The sequence below is a fragment of the Marmota marmota genome, unplaced genomic scaffold, assembly GCF_001458135.2.
Source record: "Marmota marmota marmota unplaced genomic scaffold, marMar, whole genome shotgun sequence".
NCBI lineage: Eukaryota > Metazoa > Chordata > Mammalia > Rodentia > Sciuridae > Marmota > Marmota marmota.
Window position 1 is genome coordinate 62,167,975 of NW_025999842.1, and position 27,455 is coordinate 62,195,429.

Sequence of the window (27,455 nt, forward strand, 5' to 3'; positions counted from 1 at the left end):
GGGGCGCGGGCCATGGGCGTGGCGGCGGCGCGCGAGCGAGCGGCGGCGGCGCGGCGCAGAGCCCGCCCGCGGCCAGGTGAGGCTGGGCTGAGCGGGCTCGGGCGCCCGACCTCCGCTGCTGCCGCCGGGCCGCGGAGCGAGGCGGCAGCGGCGGCGCCACATCAGCCGCGGCGGCCTCGGAGGAAGAGGGGTCACCACCCGGTGTTGTTGTGACCGCCGCTCGCTCGTCGCCGCAGTATTTCCTGTTCGGATTATCTTTTGCTTCCCCCAGCTGCCTCCTCCTCCTCCTCCGCTCACCCACTCCTCCGGGTCCTGGGTCGCTGCTGCCCTCGGCTTTGGCCCGTCACCCCAGCCCGGGGACCCCTGGTGCCTCCGCTCCTGGGCTGCGGGGGAGCCCAGCAGAGACCATGAGGAAATTCAAGAAGGTGCTGGACGGCCTGACCGCCGGCTCCTCCTCGGCCTCGCAGCAGCAGCAACAGCAGCAGCACCCGCCAGGGAATCGGGAGCCTGAGATCCAGGAAACGCTCCAGTCCGAGCACTTTCAGCTTTGTAAGGTGAGCAGAGCGCGCAACCCTGCTACGCCGTCATCGGAAAACTGGGGTCGTTTTAGGGGGCGATTCGGGATTTACACAGTAGTGCAAGAGAAACGAGCGCCAATAATAATTGTAGTTCTCATAAAGAGCTCGTTTCTCCCCTAGCAAACGTTTCCTTGGTAGGTTATTTTGAAGACTGATATCCTACTTTCCCTTGGTGTTTTTCTTTTCTAACAAAAAGCAATAATCATTTCAAGGCTCTTCAAACATATGATCTTCCCTTTAATTCATATCCTGACACTGCTAGCAATAATCTGGAAGCTTTTATATTATAACATTTTAATGAAATTCATCAATTTCTGGATTTCCTTTAAAAACAGTGTCTATCTAGTGAATATTGTTTATCAGAAAGTCAAACCTGTTCAACCAGGTCTTTGCTCATGACTTTTTTCTTACAACGTGTCTCAGTGGCCTACTGTATGAAATCGCATGGTTCTTTATCATTATGTTAGGTTTAAAAGTTAGTACTGAGATTTTTGCCTGCTAATGGCAAGATAATTGCTATAGCGTTTTGTAATTCAGAAAGAATGATGCAGCGAATTAATTCACCAGCTGTTCAGTGAGAAATACAAACGTGGTGTTTTGTTATTAATGTCAGCCTTCCTCATAAATATCCATGTGTTCATACGTCAGAGTTTCTTAAAAGTCTGTATACACATAACTTTTTGCCTTAATACTCTAAAATTATTATGGACTTGATAGTAAATTGCAAAAACATTTGTTGTATTCATATCCATTCTGTTACAATTGCAAAATGTTTGATATGGCTTGATAATTGCTTTACCCAATACCTTGACCAAAATAATGAATTATATGACAACTTTTCCTTGAAGTACTTGCATTTAGCATTCAAGTAATGTTAAATGATGAGACAATTATTCTTGAAACAAAGCATGAGTCACATTTTAAAATCAATTAACAGAATTTTTGACTACTGAAAACGTTAGTAATTTGGTGTCAGACATAGTAGTATAGAACATTAATAGGAAATTTTTTTTCTGTAGAGTGCCAGTAGTATGGAAAAGCAAAAACTGAAGTATTACTCTGCAATAGATTTTTGTTTATTTCAGGTTCTGTGTTAATAACTAACATAGAGTTCACTTTTTTTTTTTTTTTTTAAAAGTAGCACCTATGTGTGTATGTTTTGCATCAGGTATACTTCTAAATTCTAATGCCTGTATTGACATTTCTATTTTTAAATATCCTTTGCTACCTTGGTTGCTGTGATGACACTTGCCCAACCCTAGACTGTTCGCCATGGATTTCCCTATCAACCTTCAGCCCTGGCCTTTGATCCTGTACAGAAGATCCTGGCAGTGGGAACTCAGACTGGTGCTTTAAGGCTGTATCCTTTGTCTAATTTTTTTTTTTTTAATGGTTGCTTTGTGTTCAGCAGTCCTTTTGTGTTGCTAATTAGTTCCAAAACTTTAAAAATTTTCCTGGGTAATTCCAAAGACATAGTGTAATTGGGCATATATTTTGAGGAATTATGTGGTGTCGGCTTTTCCCTTAGGGGAAAATATATAAATATATTTATGTGTGTATATACACATATGTATATGTATACATATGTGTATATACTCATTCAGATTGTATGTTGATGAGGCAGTTCTCAGCTTTAAAACATGTATTGGAATAGAGGTCTAAAGATTTTTTTGTAATAACTATTTTCTTTGCAAGGAGCTAGAAATTTCTAAGGGGAAATATATTTGTTAATGCCTAGTAGTCTACTGAGTGGAGTTTGTTAAGGATGAGATTTAAAGACAATAGTATGGTGCTCATTTTATTTGGTATTAAAAAATATACATGGTAAAGTTTGAAATTTTTGTTACTATTTATATGTATATTATGTAAATTTATTGTTCTATTGGATTAGAGGTTGGATTTGAATTTGTTTCCCATATGTCCATCTAGAAAATCATTAACAGAAGACAAATGTAGCAAATTAGTTTTCTATAAAAAATTATGAAGGGTTAATATTTCTAGAAGTTTTACAGCATTTTCTTGTAAGATACACAGGAATTGTACTCTCTTGATGATGTTTTCCCTTTTATAGTCTTCATTTTTTTTAAAAGCTGTTGGGATAAGAGTACATTAACATGTTGAATAAAATAATTATTTTTCCTGGATATGATATAGTAATTTTGTGATAAGCAGTTTTTCAAATACTTCAAAAGATTTTTGCAAGATCACTTTTTTAGTCTGAACAATAGAAACTTTCTTACTTCCTCTTTTATACTGTTTAACTTTAAATATAATTTGTGTTTGCTTTTAATATGGCATTTAACCATACTCAACCTAAATATTCTTATTTTTAAACTAAAACATAACATTTTAAAAAGAAGAAGCTTTGTTTATTCATCTGTAGGATATCTGCTTCCTACATATTACTGAGGTAGTATGTTGTAATAGAAAAAAAAATCACAAGACATTACTATTGTCAAAAAAAGAAAAAAGAAAAAGAAATGGGGCTATGGGAAGAATTTTACCTAATTACATTTCAGCTTTTTCAGAATTTGAGTTAAACAAATAGACTTATAATCTTTTAAAATATTTCAAAGAGGTACTGCATAGTGTCAGGATATGCCTCAAGTTTCATTTCTGATTTAGTATAGGATTTTCATAATGCTAATAAAAAATTTCAGATGGGTTTTTGAATTGTGCTACTAAGTGAAGTCCACAACACATAGTAAATACTAGTAGCACAATCATATATATATTTTAAATGGTAAAATCTGACCAGGCCCATCTGAAATCCATGAATATCTAGGACAGTATTATCTAAACTACTTTTGCCCAGATGTCTAAATAGTTGAGGCTAGAGTATTTGTTGACTTAAATTGTTTAGATATTTTTATTTCTGAATCCAATTATTAAGATTTTCAAATTTAGGATTTCTGTTTTAGTCTTGTGGAGATGGGAATAGTTAATTTTGTCAGCTTTCAATGAAACTCTGTAGTGTCAAGTCTAGGTAATTGTTCCAGAAGGACTTTTTGGAACTAAAAGCAGATTTTCCCTTTCCAACAAAAGAATTTCATTACTCAACTAAAATTAAAGTTAAATTAAATCTTTTATTTTGGGATTATTTTGTTTTTATTTTAAGTGAATTCAGTTTTTACTGTTTTCTGAGTGTGGTCTCAACAATTGCATAGCATATAATTTTTGTTCTTGTAATAGCCAATCTGGCCCTTTATAATTTAATTATAAGTTCAACAAACAAGGCTATTTTTACAAAACCAAGTATTTGTCTTAGCCAATATGTTTAACTCTAATACATTTGAATAATTAAAAAGTGGACACAAAGGTATAGTTAAAATGTTGGGCCTAGTGCTGATTGCCAGTTAAAAAGCAAGAATCGGGTGTCTAAAATTATCACTTGTATATGTCCTTTGGTGTCCATAATTTTTAAATATTATATGAGTAAAAGTGAGCCTGCAATTATAGTTTATAATTATACTCTAATTTGTTTCTTAGAACCCTTACTATATTTAGAATGAAGTCTAGAAAACTCTTCATCAAACCTGTCTCTGCTTTTCTTTTCTTTTCCTTTCTGTCTTTTCTTTACTTTTTTTTTTAATGAGATTTGTATAAACATCCCAGAGTGATACATTGGCTTGTCTACCAGCAATACCACATACTCATTCCTTCTGTTCAGTTTAAGTAACTAATGAGCTTATATAGAAAATGATTTTTTCTTTTTTGTCTCATTTTCTACATATGTGTTTTAAGATATGTTATTTTGTTTTGTTTTGTTTTTATTTTTGAAACTAGATACCTAAATTTATACATTCTAATTTTGAAGCTCCATATAGGTTTAGCTTGCATATTTAAGTTCATTTATTGATATTGCCTTTGTATTTTTCCTATTGCAAATGATTTCTTTTGATATTTGTCTCCATTTTATTCTCATATTAGACTTTTGTAACAAGTCTAAAATGTACTTGCCCTAAAAAGTGTCTTAAGAAGAGAAATTCACTTATAAATAAAGTATTTTCCTAAACTTCACAGTAAAAAAGCATGAGATGTTTTTTGAAGTAGAACTGGTCGATTAGAAGTCTAATTTGACTGATAGTATATTTTCCTAAATGTTGGATGACTTACTAAGCTGATCTGCCTACTTTGATTTCAAAACAAAATAATAATAATAAAAAACCCAAACAAGTAGATGAAAAAGTTACCTCTAATTTTATAGCTAGGATTAGTGAAAATTTGAGTTCGGAGAATATCTTACCAATGATGATGCAAAATGATTTGGTGTATTTACTGAGTTAATGTATAGCAGATGACTGATATTATAAAAATTCTTAATGCTCAACCTTCTTGGTTTCTGGAAAGATTATGAGATTACAGTGTATTTATTGATGAGATGGAGAAAAGCATAATTTTATAAATTTTGTATATAAAGTAATATGATAATGATGCTATTTAATTCTCTTAATTCTTTTTGCTATGAAGAAATACAGACAATTTTATTTTTTTGAGTAATCTAGGAATCAGAACTTGGGATAAAATAACTATTTTGCATATGGATAAGTAAAAGGAAAAATGGGTCATAATTGAAAAATGAAGGTATTTTAATGATATTGCCATTGTCTTCATCCAGTCTTTTGGTTTACTAGTATATTTTCATAACCCTAATATAATCATGAGCTACCCTGATTTTATTTTTAGGATAAATTTCATCTAAAAACAATGAGGGCATTCTATATGTTAAAATTTTAGGGACCAAGCTGGGTGTGGTGGTGCATGCCTGTAATCCCTGGGAAGGCTGAGGCAGGAAGATCCCAAGTTCAAAGCCAGACTCAGTACAAAGCAAGGCACTAAGCAGCACAATAAGACCCTGTCTCTAAATAAAATACAAAAAGTAGTGCTGGGAATGTATTGAGTGGCTGAGAGCTCCTGAGTTCAATCCCTGGTACCGTTAAAAAAAAAAAAAGAAAAAGAAATTTAGAGACCAAACAGAAAACTGGAATTTTAGATTGATTAAATTTGTGTAAAATTTGAGATTTAAAAAAATTATCAAAACTATTATCAAAGAACCTCCTTTATCTTTTTGATATGTGGAAAATACAGTGTAATAGGCAGTCTTTACTTTGAAGAGGCTTGATTCTCTTTTCAATTGCAGTGAAATGTTGCTGGATACATGTTTGCAAAGTGATTTTTTTTTTTTAATCTTAGAGTTCTGTTTAACAAGCATTTATTTATTAATTGTCAAACAACATTAGTTTACAAATTGTGGCCTGAATTTTGGTTCTTTTCACTAGGAAATCTTGTGTCCTTGAATTAATTTTTTTCTTACTATAAAAATGAACTTGCTATATTTGATGATTTATTAAAAAATTCTGATTTCAACTAACTATATATTGTTCTGGGGGAGTAATGCAAAAGAAATGAAGGTGTGAGCCTTACCCTCAAGAGGTTTCCCGTCTTAACCAGGGGAGAATTATCTAGGGGCTTACTGACATTACACAAATGTAGATTACTGGAATTTGTTGCATTTGATTAATATTTTTGCATGTTATTAAGGATTCAGAATGGCAGGGAATAAGCAGTAGGAGAATTATTTTAGGCAGGCAAACCGTTGGAAAAGAGAATCATCATAGTAGTTTGAAGGATTAAAAAAAACTGTTTGAAATAATGATCCTAATTAGGTTGGAGGAGAAATAAGCCAGTTGTCAAGGACCTTGAATGTTAACTTAAGGTATCTGCATGCTATTCAGTTAGGAATTGTAGTTATGTAAGGTGATTTAATAGGAAGAAAGATTTTTTTTTTCATAATTAATGGGGCAGTTGTGTCATAGATGAAAAGAATAGAACAAGTAAAATCTCATAGGTAACTAACTACTAATTTTATATGTAATGAAAAGGACCCAGAACAAATGTGGAAGAATGGGAATTGGAGGACTTAATGACTCGTTGGTATAAAATCTTAGGGAGTGACTAAGGATAAGATTTTGCACATAAAGCATCAAAGCTATTATAAAACACAAATGGAAAACTTGGCAAAGAGGTGGCAGAGAAATGTTGTTTGAGATTATGTCATCTTTTGCTTTTGTTGCAATGCCATTTTGAAAAGGCAGCCTAGACTTCTTATTTTAGACAAGAATTTGATAATACTTTTATGATTGATTTCATTTTGGGCTTGTCCTTGGCAATTTCCTGAATTTCGTTATTAAATGTATATTAAAGTTACTATTAGCTTTTTGGCTTTGGCAATTAATTCTCTGTCAGTGTTTCTCAGTAGTAGTAGCATTTTGGGCAGTTTAATTCTGTGGAGTTTGTCCAGTATGTTACAGGATATTTAGTATTCCTGGCTCCCACCTACTATATGTCCCCGTTGCCTTCCATGCAATGTTGCAACCCCAAGGCTCCCACACACTTACAGGTGGGATTGGATGAGTCACTGCACTTAAGCCTAAGTTCTTCATTTATTTAAAAGTCGTAAGTAACCCCTACCTCTCTTGTGAGACTATTGTCAGGGTTAAACATAATAAATATATGTGTGTAGCTTTTAAGACCATTCAGGGACATTTTGATGAATGTTCCATATATGATTGTTATTATTATGGAAATTTTTTTCTGTGGTTTTAACTTTCAGGTCCTTTGTTCATAGGTGCCAGATGCTGTTTAAGAAGGCCTCCACTTCATTTATTTTTGTAGCTGATGCAGTCTTTGAAGAAAAGATCTTGAAAATTACTGTTTTCTCTTTGAGTTTGCCTTTTAAATGGTCATGTTATTCTCAAAGACAAGTTTGCAGAATTGCTATTTAGATGTTGTAAGATAAAATATTTAAAGTTTCTTATACAGGGTATGAAATAAATTAATGACTAGTAAGATAGTATTAGATTACTTGCAGCTTATTTTATTGTATTTTTACACAACATAATTATACTACTGAAAAAAAGGTTAAAAAGAGTTACAATCACATGGAGTTCTAGCTGTAGAGGAGAAACAAGGAACTTCAAATACTTTTACTTCTCAACTCTTCTCCCTGAAAGAAAACTGCATAAAAGGAAGAATGAGTGCTAAATTAGCATTTTGTCATAAGTCAGCTTATTTCTATTGAGTATTCTGTTTTCCATTTGTTATTTACTATAATTCATTTGAAAATTATAATTTGATTTTGCTATCCTAAAGAAAAAAAGTAAAGAAATATTGGAAGCATTACCTTATTATTAGATTTATGTTCTAATTTTCAGACTAACTTCTTTGTGAAGGACTTGAGAATTCTTTGACCTATGTCTATATAATCTTTTTTTTTTTTTAATTTTTTATTGTGGGTTGTTCAAAACATTACAAATTTCTTGACATATCATATTCCACACTTTGATTCAAGTGGGTTATGAACTCCCACCTTCACCCCATACACAGATTGCAGAATCACATCAGTTACACATCCATTGATTTACAAATTGCCATCCTAGTGTCTATATAATCTTTTGATTGAATGTTCTGAATACCTGTAAAAAAGGAGGTAGTATTGACTTCATCCCATTGTAACTCCTTACTTTCTATCTATTGACTGCTTGCTACTTGTTCAGTAGATGCACAAATGTAATCCTTTGTGTACAAAAGAGATCAGGAAGGAGCATATGAATGAATAAAAACAGTCATTTTTCCTTGAAAGGGCAGCTCATATTGAGTACTAAGATGGTAGATTGTACCATTTTCTTTGTGTGATAGTCTCATTATGACATAAGAAATTGGGGCATTTTTTACTACCATTAACAAAGTTTACTTTCCTTTCTTGAGTGTTAATGACTGATATGTAAATTTAAAATGATTTTACTTAAAAATGATAAAGAATTTCAGATGGTCTTATTAACTTTTACATAAGATTTAGTATGGAAACTATCTTGAATTGCTGGTATTTGAGTGCTAATTTGGTAATTCTGTAGTACTTTAGAAGAGTAATAGCTGGGAATAAGTGGACTGTAGGGTTGAGTATCACTAAATAAAAGATAATCTCTTGTTATTATGCCATTAATTTGGCTTCAAAGAGGCATGCTATTTACAAGAAGAAATTTAACACGTATAGGTTTTGATTTGTTTTATAATGTTTAAATGAGAATTTTCTGAATTGATTTGACATATCAGCATCATCAGAAGGTATACTTAGTATTTGGCAATTGCAGATTAACAAAATAGTTTTTTGATGTTTAGAAACATAATAAAATGATATAAAGAGAGCATTTCATTATATATTTACTTTTTGACTTGAGTACCTTTTATTAAGATGGATTTTAAACATAGTCTAGAACTACCAACTTCTTGGAAAGCAAAACAAAGTGATTTAAAAGTTTATAAAATCGTAATCCTAAAAGACTAAGAAAAGGTACTTGATACATATCTCTTCCCTTAGTCATGTGCAACATAAATTATTCTAAGAAGAAATTGATACTTTCTGATGTACTTAGACTTTTTCCTGTAAAGACATTCAGATTTCTGTTATATAATTATTTTGTAAGTTGAATTATTTTGTAAATTGAATCTGTTTCTTATTTTTATTTGCAGCAATAAAAGAAATTAGTGATCCTCCATATATCTAAGTTTTCATTTTTAGTGGTTTTGAATAATTTATACATATGGCTGTCATCCACTTTCAGATTTTGCAATTCCAGTTGCTTTACTATCTCATTCTTGTATTTCATTTTAAAAACTTTTTGGACACTAACTCTTTTTACCATGTAACTTTTCTTTTTTCTTGTGGCTATGGGTGGAAGGTAACTTGATAGGAGGTAGGGAACAGAACTGTTGATAAGAGTTTACTGCTTAGTACTCCATATTCCACAGTGAGCCTTGTGTTTAGTGATTCCTTAAGTCCAGAATACTCTTCCCCCTATTTAAATATTTTTTTTTTGTTTAAAGACTAGTGTCTCTGTGAGAGATATATATATATATAAAATTCATTCTGCCTCCAAGCCATTTAACCATCTTTTTCTTAGTTCAGCATCTAAAAATCTAAATTTCTACATTACCATTTAATATGAGAGTAGTATCACCATACAGACATTAAGTGTGTAAAAATAGATGTCTTGAAAATTGCAGCTGTCATATTGGGTGGTATTTTTCTTTAAAATAAACCATCAAGAACATTATTACATGTGAGAAGATGCAGTGCAGTCCTAAAATCGCAGATCAGCAAAGTTAGCCAGTATTCTCTGCTTTATCAGGAATCTAGAAGTTAGTATTCACTGTATGCATTATATAATCAAGAAAGAGAAACATACAGATCCTAATGGATCAACTTAATATGTGCTGTAATAAGGATTATATAGAAGATGAGTGTGTGTGTGTGTGTGCATGTGTGTGTGTGCGTGTGTGTGCGCGTGCACGCATGGGCACACAAAAGTAATGAATATCTAAACGTTTAGTTTAGGAATTAGTAAACATTTTCTGTAAATTTTAAATTATTGTATGCCTTATGATCTCTGATACCTACTCTGTTCTGCTGAGATAGCACAAAAGCAACCACAGATAATATGTAAAGGAATGAGTAGGTGTGTTTCAATTAAACTTTATTTACTAAATTGGGCGATGGGCTAGATTTGGCCTATAGCCAAAGTGTGCTAAGCCTTTGCTTAAATAATAAAGGCTGCCTTTTTAAAGTGTATGCAAAGAGGACTGTTCTAGAAAGAATTACTATTGACATATTTATATATAAGTTTTATAAATTGCACTTGTTATGCCAATTAAAATTTAATGTTTTACCCAGAAAAAGCATTTTTAAAAATTATCAATAATTCTTAATGATGTGTCATAACTGTATATCCTAAATTATTTTCATAAATGTTTTTTATCCTCTGATTCTGTTGAACTATAACTAGTATAATAATAAAGGTACTTAATTAGGCATTCTTTGTGAGTAGTTCAGTAATCAGTTCTGTTGTTGAAGTCTTTATCTTGAGACCTTTACTTCATAATTTTAATTAAAATACTGCATTTGTAGCTTTTTCTTAGTGTTTTAATTAGTATCATATACATCTGTACAGATACATTTAGATTGATACCTTTAAAGAGAAAAGTGAGTAAAAGCAATTTACTTAAGTATTGTGATTTCTTAGAGGTGTAAAAACATTGAATGCATATCACTTTCATTTGTATAAGAGAACAACCTGAAAAATGAGTAATGTATTTAAAAAAAATCATAAGACTCCTAGAAGCACATTCAGGTGTTTGGTTACCTTCTTTAGAATCAGATATGGTACATACTTCTTTTGGAAAGGATATATATGGTACTTTAATTGGAAAATGAAAATACACCTTCTTTTGGAAAAGTTTTTATAATTGTCCTCTGTTTGCATCGTTCTCCAGTAGCAGTAAATATATACTTTATTCAGTAAGTAAAATTACTTGCTTTATTTTCTTTAATCAGTATTAATCCTTGTGTATATACATGATGAATGTACATATATATTTGTCACATATATGACAAATAAAATGGTACCTGCTGAGCATATTTTTTTTATATTTACTACTGCTATGATTTTAGCATGAATGCTAGATTACTTTAAAATAGGGGTGAATGTAAAGATTTTTAAATAAAAATACCAGCAATTTTGATTTTATATACTAATCATTTGAAAAATAAGGTTTGCTCAATGAATGGCATTATTTGCAAAATGTATGGCTAGTCTTAGAAATTATATGGTTATTATTTTAAATACTAAGTTGTTAGTAATTGGAGATAATTTTATAATAGTTTTTGGTCTTGTTTCTCTTTTAGATAAGTGCAATCTAGCACTCTTGAAACTTTTCCCAGTGCGGTTGTCTGTTGAAGAGTGATTAATCCTACCCTTTCTTGAAAGTACATAATCTTTTCTTGTAATAGCAGTACCTCTGCTTTTTCATAGCAGTACTCTGCCAAAGGTGACAATAAATCTGGTAGCATCAGCTATTGCAGTACTTTCTGCTAAATTGCTTTCTTCTTGTGTATTTTTTTTTTCATTTTTGTCTTTTGAAAAGGAGGAAAAGTGTTGAAACACATTTTTCCATCTATTCATGTTTGTGCTATATTTTTCATGAGTTATGTATTTTTTTAAAATTCACTTTGCCATATTGGAGAAAAGAATTTAGCCATTAGACTCCTGAGAATGGATACTAGGATAAATTATTTCTTTTTCTTATATATGAGAATGTATATTCCTTCCTGTTCATTTAACCCAGATCCCTATTATTTATAATGCATTTTATAGTAGACTGAGTTCATGTAAAAATTTAAAAGTATACATGATAATAAATATAATTCATTTTGACCTCTTCAGAGGCAATTCTAATTCCAAAACAGTGAATAATAAGAGTGAGTATATCCAACCACTCCAATTTGTTAATACATTGTTTTTAAAAGTTCTTACCAAAATTAATAATGGGAGAGATAACTGGAGGCCTATTTCAACCCATTTAATACTATAATAACAGTATAGATACTGTAGTTACTTTGTTTTGGTATTTGTTTGATTCACATTAAGAATCAAAGAAGAAAGATAACTAATTTTTTCAAATACCATTGGACAGTTACTGTAAAATGTTATAATTGCGTTTTGAGATAAGGAGGTTTTAAATGTTGACTTTTCCTCTTTCATGATTATTTTTTAGCATTTGTTAATTTTTTGCTTAAGAAACAGTGCATTTTATAGCTTCCCTTGTAAGACAGAGCAGAATGTTAGAATTATGACTCAGCAGTAAAAATTAAGTATCCACCCTTATTATCATGAGGGCATGGCTATTTTCACTAATTTTTATTCCTAATATATTAATTTGTAGACTAGATATAGTGGCACATATAATTCCAGCAGCTTGAGAGGCTGAGACAGGAGGATCACAAGTTCAAAGGCAGCCTCAGTCACTTAGCAAGGCACTAAGCAACATAGTGAGACCTTAAAAAGGAATAGGGATATGGCTCAGTTGTTAAATGTCCCTGAGTTCAGTCCCTGGTACCAAAAAAATTAAAAAAGGAGTTGTAAATTGGCCATTTTTAAGAGCAGTTTTAAGCTTATAGTTCCCATGTATTCCCCATTCACATTCATTTCCTCTGGCATTATTAACATCTGCTACCGAAATAGCACATTTGTGATGGTGGAGGAACCTACATTGATATATTGTTTTTATCCAAAGTCCATAGTTTACATCAGGGTTAACTATTGATGTTATACATCTAAAGGGTTTTGAAAGATGTATGATATTTATTTATTAATGTTATATTCTCAAGAATAGTTTCAGTGCTCTAAAAATTCTCTGTGTACTACCCATTCATCTTATCGTTTCCACTAACTTTGGCAACCAGTGACCCTTTTACCGTCTTCATAGTTTAGCCATTTCTAGAATGTCATATAGTTGGAATCATACAGTATGTCCTTTTCAATTTGGCTTCTTTCACTTAGTAATATGTCTTTAAGTTTCTTCCATTTTCTATTCATAGCTTGATAGCTCATTGCTTTTTAACATTGAATAATATTACATTGCTTTGATGTGCCACTTTTAATTTATCCATTTATTATTGGAAGGACATCTTGTTAGCTTCCATGTTTTGCAGTTATGAATAAAACTTCTGCTGTAAACATCCATGTCTGTGCAGGTTTTTATGTGAGTGTAATTTTTTTTTTTTTAACTTTCTTTGGATAAATACCAAGAGCATGGTTAATGGTAAGAGTATGTGTGAGTTTTATAAGAAAACTCCTGAACTGTTTTCTAAAGTGACTGTCTGTGGTTTTATATGTTTATTTGCTACTTCTATATCTTCTCTTTTTCTTTCCTCTTTCTTTCTATGCTGAGGATTGAAACTAGGACCTCATGCATACTAGGCAAGTGTTCTACCACTGAGCTACATCCGCAGCCCTTTATTTTGAGACAGATTCTTACTCATTTGCCTTCAAATTTATGTTCCTCTTGTCTCAGCCTCCTGAGGTTGCAGGCCTCAAGCAGCTGGGGTTATAGACATCTGCCTGGCTACCTGTACATATCTTCTTAGGTGAGGTATCTGTGAAGGTCTTTGACCTATTTTTTTAAATTAAGTTGTTTTCTTATTGTTGAGTTCTAAAAATCTTTTGTATACTTTGTACAACGATTCTGTATTAGATATGTATTTTCATTTTCAATAATGCTTTTGGAGAGTGGAAGTTTTTAATTTTAATGAAGTTCATCTTATCACTTCTTTATTTTATGTATTGAGTCTTTGGTGTCACATCTGAGAATTCATCACCAAACCCAAGGTCATCCAGATTTTCTGCTTTGTTATCTTCTAGGAGATTTTAGGTTTGCCTTTTACATCTAGGTCCATGATCCATTTTGAGTTAATTTTTGTGAGTGGTGAAAGATTTGTGTTTAGATTTATTTAGCATGTGTGTGTGTGTGTGTGTAGTTAGTTGTTCCAGCACAGTTGGTTTAAAAGAACATCTTTTCACCATTGTATTGCTTTACTATTTTCTCAAAGATTATTAGACTCTATTTATGTGGGTTTGGTCCAATTCATTTATCTATCTGCTCTTTTACCAATTCTACACCACCATGATTACTGTAGTGTTGTGCTAAGTCTTAAAGTTGAGTAGTGTCAGTCCACTTTTGATCTTCTCATTTTTGGGTCTTTGGGCTCCCCATATAAGCTTTAGAATAAAGTTTCTCATCATTGAATGTTATTGGTTGATTTTTTTGTAAATGTTCTTTTAAAGTTGAGTTTTTCATCTTCCCCTGTATTCCTAGATTTCTAGAAGTTTTTTTTTTTTTTTTTTTAAATGAGGGTTGGACTTTGTCAAATGGTTTTTCTTCATCTATTGATATAAGCATGTGAGTTTTGGTTTTGCAGTGCTGGGGATGGTACTAGGGCCCTCACACATGCTAAGCAAAAGCTCTACCACTGAGTTTCATTCCCAGCCCTTAAAAAAATTAATATATATATTTTATTTCTGAGATATGGTCTTGCTAAGTTGCCCGGGTAGTCCTTTAACTTGAAATCTCCCTGTCTTAGTCTCCTGACGTGCATACCACTATACCTGGCTTGTGTTGAAACACAGTAGTTGACTTTTAAGTGTTAAACCAGTATTGCATACCTGGTATGGATCCCATTTGGTTGTGCTATGTGATTTCTTTTCATATATTGTGAGATACAGTTTGCTAAAATTTTGTTGATAATTTTTGCATTTGTGTTTATGAATGATATTGGTTTATAGTCTTTTTGTAATGTCTCTGTCTGGTTTTGGTATTAGATAGTCCGGCTGGCCTCATAAAATAAGTTCTGAAAGAAATTATAGACTTAAAATTCACCATTGAGCCCATCCCAAAGGCAATGTCATATTGTATGGGATAAAACTAAGAGCATTTACTGTAAAATCATAAAAAGAAAAGGATATCCACTGTTACTACTTCTATACTGCTTCAGAGGTATTGTGAGTACCAATTCTTCTCTCCCATTCCTTCTTTCATTGCTATCATTTATTTTACTTCTACATAAACATACATAGTGCATATATATATAAGCATATATTTAATTGTATTGCTATTATTATTTTGAACAAATTTCTTATCTGTTATATTGGTTAATAGTAAGAAATACCAGTTTTTATTTTGCCTCTACTCTTTCTCTGATGCTCTTCCTTTCTTTATTTGGATATGAACTTATGACCTATATGATTTTCTTTCTCTCTAAAGAACTTTAAAAAATATTTCTTGTAAGACAGTTCAGCAGATAACAAATTTCATTAATTTTTATTTGAGCAAGTCTTTATTACTACTTTACTTTTGAAGATTATTTTGTAGAGTACAGAGTGCCAGTTTGAAGAGTTTCTTTTTCCCCCCTCTCTACACTTTAAATATTCACTTCTCTGTCTTCTTGCTGACATGGTTTCTGAGAAGAAGTGAAAAGTCATTTTTATCTTTGCTCAATTATAGGTGAGATATTTTCCCCCTTGGGTTCTTTGAAGATTTCTTCTTTAGTTTTGAGTTTCTGTAGTTTGAAAATGAAATGTCTAGGTCTGCTCTCCCCTCTCCCCCACATTAATTCTGCTTGGTGTTTTCTGAGGTTCTTGGATCTGTAATTTAGTGTCTGATGTTGAGAAAACTCTTATTTTTGCATCAAATATTTCTTCTTTTTTCTTTCTAGTAGTCCTATTGTATTTAAGTTATATTGTTTGTAGTTGTCTCACAGTTCTTGGATATTCTGTTAGGTTTTTTCTCTTTGTCTTTCAGTTTGGGTAAGTTCTGTTGATGTATCTTCAAGCTCAAGGATTGTTTCCTCAGCTGTATCCAGTCTACTGCTAAGAACATCAAAGACTACATGTAGTGTGTTTGATTGCTAGCATTTTCTATAATTACCTTTTCTTTATTTCTTAGTATAGTAGTTATGCTTCTTTTTTTTAATAGTTTTTTTTTAGTTGTAGTTGGTCATAATACCTTTATTTTATTTATTTATTTTTATGTGGTGCTGAGGATGGAACCCAGCACCTCACACATGCTAGGTGAGCGCTATACCGCTGACTAAGCCACAACTTCAGCCCCTTATGTTTTTTTTTTTGTACTTATTTTTTTAGCAGTTTTCCTTGAATTTGCAATATAAATTTATAACTTTTATTGGTGCATATGACTATATATAATAGTGACATTCTTTGTGACATATTTGTATATGCACATGACTTGATCAGTTGCATTCTCTAGTATCTCCTCTTTTCCTCTCATCCATCCTCACCTGATTCTCTTTCTCATCTCTGCTGGTCTTCTCTTTTCATGAAGTCCCTTTTAAAATATTTTTGTCTCTAGCCTCCACAAATGAGAGAGAACATAAGACCCTTGACTCTCTGATTCTAGCTTTTTTCACTCCTCATGATGCTTTCTAGTTCCATCCATTTTCCTGCAGACGATATAATTTTGTTCTTTATGATTGATTAAAACTCCATTGTGTATATATACCACATTATCTTTATCCATTCTACTGATGAAGAATATCTTCTTGTTCCATAACTTGGTTCTTATGAATGTGCTGCTATAAACATGGGTATGTATGTTTCACTATAGTGTGCTGACTTTAATTCTTTTAGAAAAATACTGGGGAATATTATAGTTGGGTCACATGGCAGTAACATTCCTCATCCTTTGAGGGACCGTAATTTACGATCCCACCAGTATAAAGTGTTCCTTTTCCCCCACATTCTCTCAAACATTTATTATTTCTTATATTCTTGATGATTGCCATTCTAACTAGAATAGGATGAAATTTCAGTGCAGTTATGATTTGCATTTCCCTGTTTGCTAAAGATATTGAAAATTTTCTAATGTATTGGATATTTGAATTTCTTCTTTTGAGAAATGTTTGTTCATTTGCCCATTTATAGATTGGGTTATTAGGTTTTTTTTTTTTTTTTTTTTTTTTAGTTCTTAGTACATTCTGAATCTTAATCCTGTGTAGGGACAGTGGCTGATAAAGAAATTTTCCCATTCTGTAGGCTCTCTCTTCACACTCTTATTCCCTTTGCTATACAGAAGGTTTTTAACTTGATGTTATCCCATTTATTAATTCTTGAAATTATTTCCTGAGCTTTAGGACCCCTATTGAGGAAGCTGTTTCTTATGCCTATATGTTGAACTGTTTTCTTTGTGTTTCTTTATACTAGGAGCAGTTTTTTTGGTCTAGTTCCTAGGTCTTTAGTCCACTTCAAGTTGACTTTTGTAGAATGTGAGAGATAGGGATCTACTTGCATTTTTCTATATATAGATATCCAGTTTCCCAACACCATTCATTAAAAAGGCCATATTTACCCAACACATGTTTTTGGTGTCTTTGTCAAAGATTAGATGATTGTATATGTGTGGGTTTGATTCTAATTTCTGTTCTATTCCATTGATATACGTGTCTGTTCTTATGCCCATACCATACTGTTTTAGTATAATTTGAAATTGGGTATTGTGATACCTCAAGCATTCCTCTTTATTTAATTATTTGTTTATTCTAATGTGTTATGTATGACAGCAGAATGCATTTCAAGTCATAGTACACATATAGAACACAATTTTTCATGTCTCTAGTTGTACACAAAGTAGAGTCACACCATTTGTGTCTTCATACATGTACTTTGGGTAATGATGTCCATCTCATTCCACCACCTTTCCTACCCCCATGCCTCCTCCCTTCCCCTCCTTCCCGTTGCCCTATCTAAAGTTCCTCCATTCCTCCCATGTTCCCCCCGTCATTCCCAATATGAGTCAGCAGCCTCATATCAGAGAACATTCGGCATTTGGTTTTTTGGGATTGGCTTACTTCACTTAGCATAATATTCTTCAACTTAATCCATTTACCTGCAAATACCATGATTTGTTCTCTTTTAGTGCTGAGTAATATTTCATTGTGTGTATATACCACATTTTCCCTATCCATTCATCTACTGAAGGGCATCTGGGTTGGTTCCACAATTTAGCTATTGTGAATTGTGCTGCTATAAATATTGATGTGGCTGAGTCCTGTAGTATGCTTTTTTAAAGTTCTTTGGGTATAAACTGAGGAGTGGGATAGCTGGGTCAAATGGTGGTTCCATTCTAAGTTTTCCAAGTAATCTCCATATAAGCATTACTCTTATTCAGAATTGATTTTACTATTTTGGTCTTTTATTGCATATGGATTTTAGGATGATCTTTTTTTAGTTCTGTGAAGAATAACATTGGTATTTTGATGGGGATTGAATTGAATTGAGTCTGACTTTGGTAATAGGGCAGTTTTAACAACATTAATTCTATATGTTCATGAACATGGGAGTCTTTCTTTTATCACTTTTTCTTAATTTTCATTGTAGACATCTTTTAGTTAGATATATTCCTAGGTATTTTTTTTTTATTTGAGATATTGTGCTTTGAATTATTTTACTGATTTCTTTTTCAGCAGATTTGTTATCAGTATACAGAAAAGCTATTGATTTTGTATACTGCTACTTTAATAAGTTTATCAGCTAGAGTAGTCTTCTGATGGAATCTTTTGGGTCTTCTAACTTTAGGGTTATGTCATCTGCAAACAGTGATAATTTGACTTCTTTTCCTGTTTGTATACAATTTATGTCCTACTCTTATTTGATTGCTCTGTTCAGAATTTGAAGTACTGTTTTAAATGTAGGTGGTAAGAGTGGATATCCTTATCTTGTGATTTTACAGAAAATGCTTTCAGTTTTTATTCACATTCAATATGGTGTTGGCTTTGAGTTTGTCATATATAGACTTTATGGTGGTAAGTTTCTTCTATCCCTAGTTCCTCTAGTATTTTTAACAGAAATGAGAGCTGAATTTTACCAGAGACTTTTCCTGCATCTATTGAGATGATCATGCCATTTTTATTCTTAATTCTATGTATGTGATGAAATATATTTATTAACTTATGAATGTTGAAACATTCTTGCCTCCCTTGAATAAAACCAACTTGATTGTTATATACAATTTTCTTAATGTGTTCTGAATATAGTTTGCTAATCTTTTATTAATGATTTTTGCATCTGTGGTCATCAAGTCCATTGGTCTTGTAGTTTTCTTTTCTTGATGCATCCTTATCTGGTTTTGGTATCAGAGTGAACTTGGCTTCATAGAATGGATTGGAAGTGTCTTCCTTTCCCCTTCTATTTCATGAAATAATTTGAGGAGAATTGTTAGTATTTCTTTAAAGTTCTGGTAGAATTTATCTGAGAATCCATCTGGTCCTGTGCTTTTCTTTATTGAGAGACTTTTTATTACTCCTCTGATCTCATTGCTTCTTGTTGTTCTGTTTAGATTTTGTGTATCCTCTTGATTCAATTTTGACAGGTCTTATGTGTCTATAAATTTGTCTGTATCTTCTAGATTTTCCAATTTATTGGAATAAAATTTTCAAAACAACTCCTAGTTGATTCTTTGGATATTAGTCATGTCTGTTGTGATTTCTCCGTTTTTACCTATAATTATTATTAACTTGGATCTTTTCTCTGTTTCTTTTGGTTAGTCTTATGAGTTTTATTTATCTCTGTCTCTCTTTAAAAGGACCAACTCTTTGTCTCTTCAATCCTTTGTAGTTTTTAATTCTCTACTAATTACCTTCATTTCATATCTTAATTATTTTCTTCCTCCTACTGGCTTTAAGTTTGTTTGTTCTTGTTTTTCTAGGAACTTGAGATGCACCATTAGGTTCATTTGAGATCTTTCTTTTGTTGTTGTTGTTATTGGGGGATGTTTTATAATTTTTAATGTGAGAACTCAATAGCTACAAATTTTCCTGTTAGAATTGTCTTCATAGTATCCAAGAGATTCTCATTTGATAGTGATAATTATAAAATTTCTCCCCTCATGTCTTCTGTAGTCTAGTCATTGTTCAAGAGTGTGTTGGTCTAACTCCATGTGCCAGTATAATTTCTGTAGTTATTTTGCTGGGATTTCTAATTTCATTCCATTATGAACTGATAAGATAAAATTATATTGATTTTTTTTTTAATTTGGTATGTGTGAATGAGTGTGTGTATATATTTGCTACAACTTGCATTGTGACCTACAGTATGCTCTGTTTTGGAGAAAATTTCATGAGCATCTGAGATGAAAATACATTCAGCTATGGTTGGATGAAGTATTCTGTCCATGTCTGTTGGATCCAATTGACTTATGGCATTTTTTAGATTGGAACTAAGTATCTGTTGTTTTTGAATCTATATGACCTGTGTATTGGTGATAGAGAAGTATTGAAATCACCTAGTATTATTGTGTTGAAATCCTTCTGAACCTTTATGTTGAGTAGTGTTTGTTTTGTGGAATTAGGTGCACTTTTGTTTGAGGCATGTGTATTTAATATTCTTACATCTCCTTGTTTTATTCCCTTTACTAGTATGGAGTTACTTTCTCAGTCTTATTAGTTTTTTTGGCTATGCACTTTTCCTGTTCATTATTGGGCTCAGTTTGCATGGAATATCATTTTTAATTCTTTCACTTTCAGTCAGTGAATGTTTTTGCTTTTGAGGTTTGTCTTTTGCAAGCAATGTATACTTGGGCCATAGTTTTTAATCCAATGAGGTAGTCTGTTTTTTGACTGAAGAGTTGAGAACATTTACTTTCAGTGTTATTATAGAGCTTTATTTTTCCCTACAATTTTAATTCATTTGTAATGTTTATTTCTTTTTTTTAATTGGTTGTTCAAAACATTACAAAGCTCTTGATATATCATATTTCATACATTAGATTCAAGTTGGTTATGAACTCCCAATTTTACCCCAAATACAGATTGCAGAATCACATCAGTTACACATCCACATTTTTACATAATGCCCTATTAGTAACTGTTGTATTCTGCTACCTTTCCTATCCTCTACTATCCCCCCTCCCCTCCCCTCCCATCTTCTCTCTCTACCCCATCTACTGTAATTCATTTGTCTCCTTGTTTATTTTCCCATTCCCCTCACAACCTCTTATATGTAATTTTGTATAACAATGAGGGTCTCCCTCCATTACCATGCAANTCAGTTGTCAGCACTGGTGGGAGCGGTAGCCGGGAGTTCCGCGCCGGGAGTCCCGCGCCACTCCTGATTCCCTCGGTCTGGCTATCGCGCTCACAGGAGAGCTAGGAGGGGCCCTTTAGGTTTCCCTGCTGTGTGGAGAGAGATGGCTAGGGGATTACACACCTGTCGCGCAGGTTTCAATGAAGTTATCTCCTCCGCCCGTGACGTCAGTTCTCTGCCATGGTGGTATCCCATGCAAATGGTGGCCTTTCGTTCCCTTTGCCGGGTGACCAATGCAACAGGTGGGTCCTGACTGTCTCTCCCAATCCCCGTTTCAATCCTGTGGCCACTGCCTATGAAGGCTCGATTGGCTTTTACCTCTGTAAGTTCAGAAGGGCCGACCAGTTATTTCAGCGGGATCGTTAGTGCTGAGTCACGAGAAGCAGGCGAATCGGAGCTTGAATGCAGCCGATCCGGGCTCAGTGTGTGTTCTGAGGGGCCCAGACTGTTCGCCCCAGATCCACGTCAGCTTAGCATTGCCTAGCGATCCTGAGCAAACAGCATTTAGACAGTTTACGACTCCCTATGCCCGCGCAGCTGAAGAGGTCAGAGACTCGATCTCTCCGCGCCCGCCACCATGTTGGATCCTCACCCATTTGTAATGTTTAATCCAATCCTAATTCTCATTTTCTTAGCTACTTGTCTAATGAAATTCATTCATTCAGAAGCTTGAAAGTTTGTTTTTAAATTTTTGTGTGTGTAGTATTCCTTTGTGTATTTTTTGTAATGCTGGCTTAGTAGTCATGGATTCTTCTAGTTTATGCTTTTCTTAGAAGATTGTTATTTCTCCTTTGATTGTGAAGAATAGCTTTGCTAGCTGTAGCAATCTTGGTTGGCAATTATTTTCTTTCAGGGCTTGGAATACATTGTGCCAAGCCCTCCTGACTTTTAGAGTCTTCACTCAGAAATCATAAGTTATTCTGATTGTCATGCCTGTAAATGTGACCTGAAGCTTTCTCCTGAAGCTTTTCAAATTCCATTCATGTTCTGTATATTAGGCATTTTAATTATAATGTGTCATGGAAAAGTTCTTGTTTGATCTTTCATATTTGGGGTTCTGAATGCCTCCTATATCTAGATGTCTGTGTCATTCACAAGGGTTTGAAAATGTTTTTGAAATTATTTCACTGAAATGATTATCCATGTCCTTAGCTTGTGTCTTGGATCTCTCTTCAGTGCCAATGATTCTTGTGCTTGACCGCTTAATATTGTCCCAGATTTCTTGTATATTCTTATCATGGTAATTTAGTTCCTTTTCTTATTGTTGACTGAGTTTTCAAATTCATATACCTTGTCTTCAGTGCCTAAAATTCTGTCTTCCATGTGATCAAATCTTTTGGTGAGATTTTCAACTGAATTTTTCTTTATTTATTGAGTCTTTATTTTCAGGATTTCTGTTTGGTTCTTTTTTAGAATCTCTCTCTTTATTGAAATACTCTATCATATTCTTCATTTTCTCCCTTCGTTCATTCCTTAGATCTTCTTTTAGTTCATTAGTGATTTTTACCCATCAACTTTCTGAATTCTTTATCAGGTATTTCTGTTACATTCATGTCTATGGGGTCAGCTGTTGGAACATTGGGGATATCTTATTCCCTTTTTTCTCATGATGAACTTCTCTGATTTTGTCACAATGGCTGATATGATTGATTATCTCTTCTACTATTATACAAGGGACTTTTCAGTGAGCTGCTTTCTTTTTACCAAGTGTTCCAGGCTGAACATATATCAAAGTGCCAGTACTCTCATTCAACATAATCCTGCTGCTGTGTCCAGTTTAGAGCACCATTTTGAAAAAAGAGTCATAATCACCAGTAACTAGGACCATTTCAGAACAAAGCCATAAGCTAATAAAACCTTAGTGAAAATGTTCTCCACAGTTCACTAATCCAAGTAGAAGAGGAGAATAGTGTTCTAGAATAGATTGAGAAATTAAGTATTAAGACATTATTCATCTGGCATTTTAAGCAGGAATTTTAAAATGACTTTTAAAATCTTTGATCAACTGTTCTCTTACTTCTTAGATTCTGGACTGTGGAAAAGTAAATATTTGCTGCTTAGTTCCACTCCACCATCTAGAGACATGTCTCTTACTTAATAATGAAATTCCACTTCTCTTTTTGATTCTTTCTTAGAATTTTTGTCTGTGCTTATATTGCTCATCTATTCTTTCTGTCTCTTGACTGTGTTTTTCTATAAAGAAGTCTTCACAAGTGTTTCTCAGTCCCTCCTCTTTATCCCACTTTAAATGGATTAGATAGAATGACATTTGAGGGGACTGGAGTTGCATTCCTTCCTTCCACCTCAAAGACTTGGGCCAACTGGAATTGGGTATTTTTCTTCCTGCAGGTTTGTTAGGCTTAGGTAAAACCCCAGAGGGAGACTTGATAAAATTATGTCTTCTAATGCAGACCTATTCTATGCTATTCTATTCACTTTTCTCTTCTCCTATGCTAAAAGCAGGAGAGGATTTTTCTCCCAATATTCACTATGATAACTTGCTTTATCTCCTAGAGGTAAAACTCATAAAATTGTCTGGACTGGGAGAGCTGAGGCTGTAGCTCAGTGGTAAAGTGCTTGCCTTGCATGTGTGAGGCACTGGGTTCAATCCTCAGCACCACATAAAAATAAATAAAGATACTATGTGTTCATCTACAACTGAATAAATATTTTTAAAAAAACAGTGTATGGACTAGGTCCTTCTGGAGTTGTGATTTTTCAGCCATGTCTGCTCTGAGCCTCTAGCAATTTATCAATTACAGTGCTACTTTCCTTACCCTGGCACTGCTTTCCACAAAAATTTCTGCTTCTGGGTTTCTGCTTCCCGTAAATTGCGATTCTCTGTTAACCTGTTGGTTCTTCCAACTGTGATGAAGTGGTTTGTTTTGTGACCTCATTTTGCATATAGCTCTAAGAAGAGTTGTTGATTGTACAGTTTGTTCAGCTTTTTACTTCTTCTTAGGACAGTAATGGCTTCTAAGATCCTTACCTGCTAGAAGTCTATGTTAATTTTTATTGGTGAAAAAATACATAATATGCAAATAATGTTTTTTTCTTTTTCTTCTTCTCTTTTGTGGTACTAGAGATTGAACCCAGTGGCACTCCACAGTGAGAAACATCCTTGACCATTAAAAAAATTTTTTTTCTTTTTTAAATTTTGAGACAGTCTTATTAATTGCCTAGGTTGGCCTCAAACTGGTGATTCTCCTGCCTTGTCCTCTCTGGTAGCTAGAATAACAGGCCTGTGCCACCACTCTTGATATTATGGTTTAGAACTAAAAATGTCCCCCAAAGAGCTCATGCGTTAGGCAGTGTAGCAGTGTTCAGAGGTGAAAAGTTTTGAGTTAGTAGAACTGTAACCTCATCAGTGGATTAATCCATTTGATGGATTAGTAATTTGAATGGACTACTCAGTGGTAACTGTAGGTAGGTGCAGCATGACAGGAGAAAGTAGGCCACTGGATGTGTGGCCTTCAATTATATCTGTCCATAGGTACTTCCTCTGTTTGTTTCCTGACTGACATGAACTAAGCAGCTTTCTTCCATCATGCCCTTCCACCATTATATTTTACCTCATCTCAGTCCCATAGCAATGGAGTTGGCTGACTGTGGAATAAAACTCTGATGGAAACCATGAGCCCCAAATAAACTTTTCTGACTTTCAAGTTGCCGTGGTTAGGTTTTATGGTTACAGGATGAAAAGTTGACTGACATACCCACCTCAAGAAGAGGTTTTAAAACTGATGTTTTTCAAGTAGATGAAAGTATACAATAGGGGTATGATATCTAAATGTTATTTCACAAAGGCTTTGTGTGGCAAGTATTTCAATATAGAAAATGAAATGATCTTCACTTTATTAATCTTTGGCAAACACTAAACCATTATTTTGAGCATGTTTCTGTTTTGGCAGTTAGTGGGAATCTATTAGAAATTTGAGAATTAAGAGTTTTAAGGAGATGTTAAGGAAATTCATGATTATTTTCTTTGAAGAAAGAAAATCAGAAATTTTATGCATCTCACAGGTGTGTGTGTGTATGTATATGTGTATTAAAGAATGGAGTGCCTCATACATTATAATCATTTGTGGAGCTGAAAGGAAAAACAATACAAAACTGCCAAACATGTAGTTGGATTTCTTCTGTAGAGATTCTGATTCATTGGGTCTGCATAGGGTATGATATCTGCAATTTTTTGTTTTTAAATCTCTATAAATACTTGTAATATAGAACCAGAGCTGAGTAATGCTGGTTTAAGTGTTTTAGTTTGGGTAGTATTATTCCTAGTGAGGCAATTGGTAGATATACATACATTCATTATTGTGTGTATAGAAAGGATGTTATTTGAAAGCAGTTACATCATCTTGAAACCTGTGGTGAGTGAGGAAATATGCTGATGATTTGCTTTGATTCTGTACTGCCTTTGGAGATAGAATTGTGAAACTGTGGTGTGTGGAATATTTGTAAAGAAACAGAGATCCAGGATTGTGTTTTGGTGTTTTCCCTTCCTAGCAATTTATCACTGGCCTGAGAACCAGGAGCAAATGACCATGTAGTCTTATTATGAGGTTGAAAAGTCTAGTCTTTATTTTTTTATTTTTTATTAATTTTCAAAAATTGATATATGGCAGCAGAATGCTTTACAATTCATATAGCACATATAGAGCACAGTTTTTCATATCTCTGGTTGTATACAAAGTATATTCACACCAATTTGTGTCTTCATACATTTACTTGGATAATGATGACCATCACATTCCCCCATCATTTCTAACCTCCTGCCCCCTCTCTTCCCCTCACACCCCTCTGGCCTATCTAGAGTTCTTCTATTCCTCCATGCTCACCCTCCCTACCCCACTATGAATCAGCTCCCTTATGGGGGGATTGGCTAACTTCACTTAGCATTATCTTCCCAACTCCATCCATTTACCTGCAGATGCCATGATTTTATTCTCTTTTATTGCTGAGTAATATTCCATTGTGTATTTATGACACATTTTTTTTATCTATTCATCTATTGAAGGGCATCTAGGTTGGTTCCACAGTTTAGCTATTGTGAGTTGAGCTGCTATAAACATTGATGTGCCTGTGTCCCTGTAGTATACTGTTTTTAAGTCCTTTGGGTATAGGATGAGGAGAGGGACAGCTGGGTCAAATGGTGGTTTCATTCCCAGTTTTCCAAGGAATCTCCATACTGCTTTCCATATTGGCTGCACCACTGTGCATTCCACCAGCAGTGTATGAGTGTACCTTTTCCTCCAAATCCTCGCCAATGCTTATTGTTGTTTGTATTCATAATAGCTGCCATTCTGACTGGAGTGAGATGAAATGTTAGTGTGGTTTTGATTTGCATTTCTCTAATTGCTAGTGATGTTGAACATTTTTTCATGTATTTCTTGATTGGTTGTACATCATCTTCTGAGAAGTGTCTCTTTATTGATCGGGTTATTTGGTTTTTTTGGTGTTTAGCTTTTTGGTTCTTTATATACCCTAGAGATTAGTGCTCTATCTGATGTGGGAGGGGTAAAAATTTGCTCCCAAGATGTAGGCTCTCTATTCACCTCACAGATTATTTCTTTGCTGAGAAGAAGCTTTTTAGTTTGAATCTATCTCATTTATTGATTCTTGATTTTAATTCATGTACCACAGGAGTCTTATTAAAGAAGTTGGGGTCTAATCCCACATGATGGAGATTAGGGCCTACTTTTTCCTCTCTTAGACACAGTGTCTCTGGTTTTATTCCTAGGTTCTTGATCCATTTTGAGTTGAGTTTTGTACATGGTGAGAGAGAGGGGTTTAATTCCATTTTGTTGCATATGGATTTCCAGTTTTCCCAGCACCATTTGTTGAAGAGGATATCTTTTCTCCAGTGCATGTTCTTGGCCCCTTTGTCTAATATAAGATAATTGTAATTCTGTGGGTTAGTCTCTGTGTCCTCTATACTGTTCCATTGGTCTACCAGTGTGTTTTGGTACCAATACCATGCTGTTTTTGTTACTGTTGCTCTGTAGTATAGTTTAAGTTCTGGTATAGTGATGACACCTGCTTTACTCTTCCTGCTAAGGATTGCTTTAGCTATTCTGTTATTTTTCCAGATGAATTTCATGACTGCTTTTTCTATTTCTAGAGCAATTAGATACATGAAAGAAATCAATTAGCACTATTTGCTGATGATATGATTCTGTACCTAGAAGACCCAAAAAATTCCACCAGCAAACTTCTAGAACTAGTAAATGAATTCAGCAAAGTATCAGGATATAAAATCAACACCCATAAATCAAAGGCATTTTTATATATCAGTGACAAATCCTCAGAGAGGGAATGGAGGAAAACTAGCCCATTTACAATACCTCAAAAAAAAAAAAAAAAAAAAAAAAAAAAAAAAAAAAAAAAA

The 27,455-nt window shown here is 33.7% G+C and overlaps 1 protein-coding gene across 4 annotated transcripts in view; it reads left to right on the forward strand.

The window, feature by feature from the left end:
• Positions 1-6: 6 nt before the first annotated feature.
• Stxbp5 (syntaxin binding protein 5) overlaps positions 7-27,455 on the forward strand; it is a 161,942-nt gene continuing 134,493 nt past the window's right edge. For all 4 annotated transcript variants that reach the window (XM_015502085.2, XM_015502091.2, XM_048799555.1 and 1 more), the window contains exons 1-2: positions 7-554; positions 1,841-1,938. In XM_015502085.2, the coding sequence (XP_015357571.1) occupies positions 408-554; positions 1,841-1,938 (245 nt within the window). In that variant the 5' untranslated portion in view covers positions 7-407. The remainder of the gene's footprint in view (positions 555-1,840; positions 1,939-27,455) is intronic.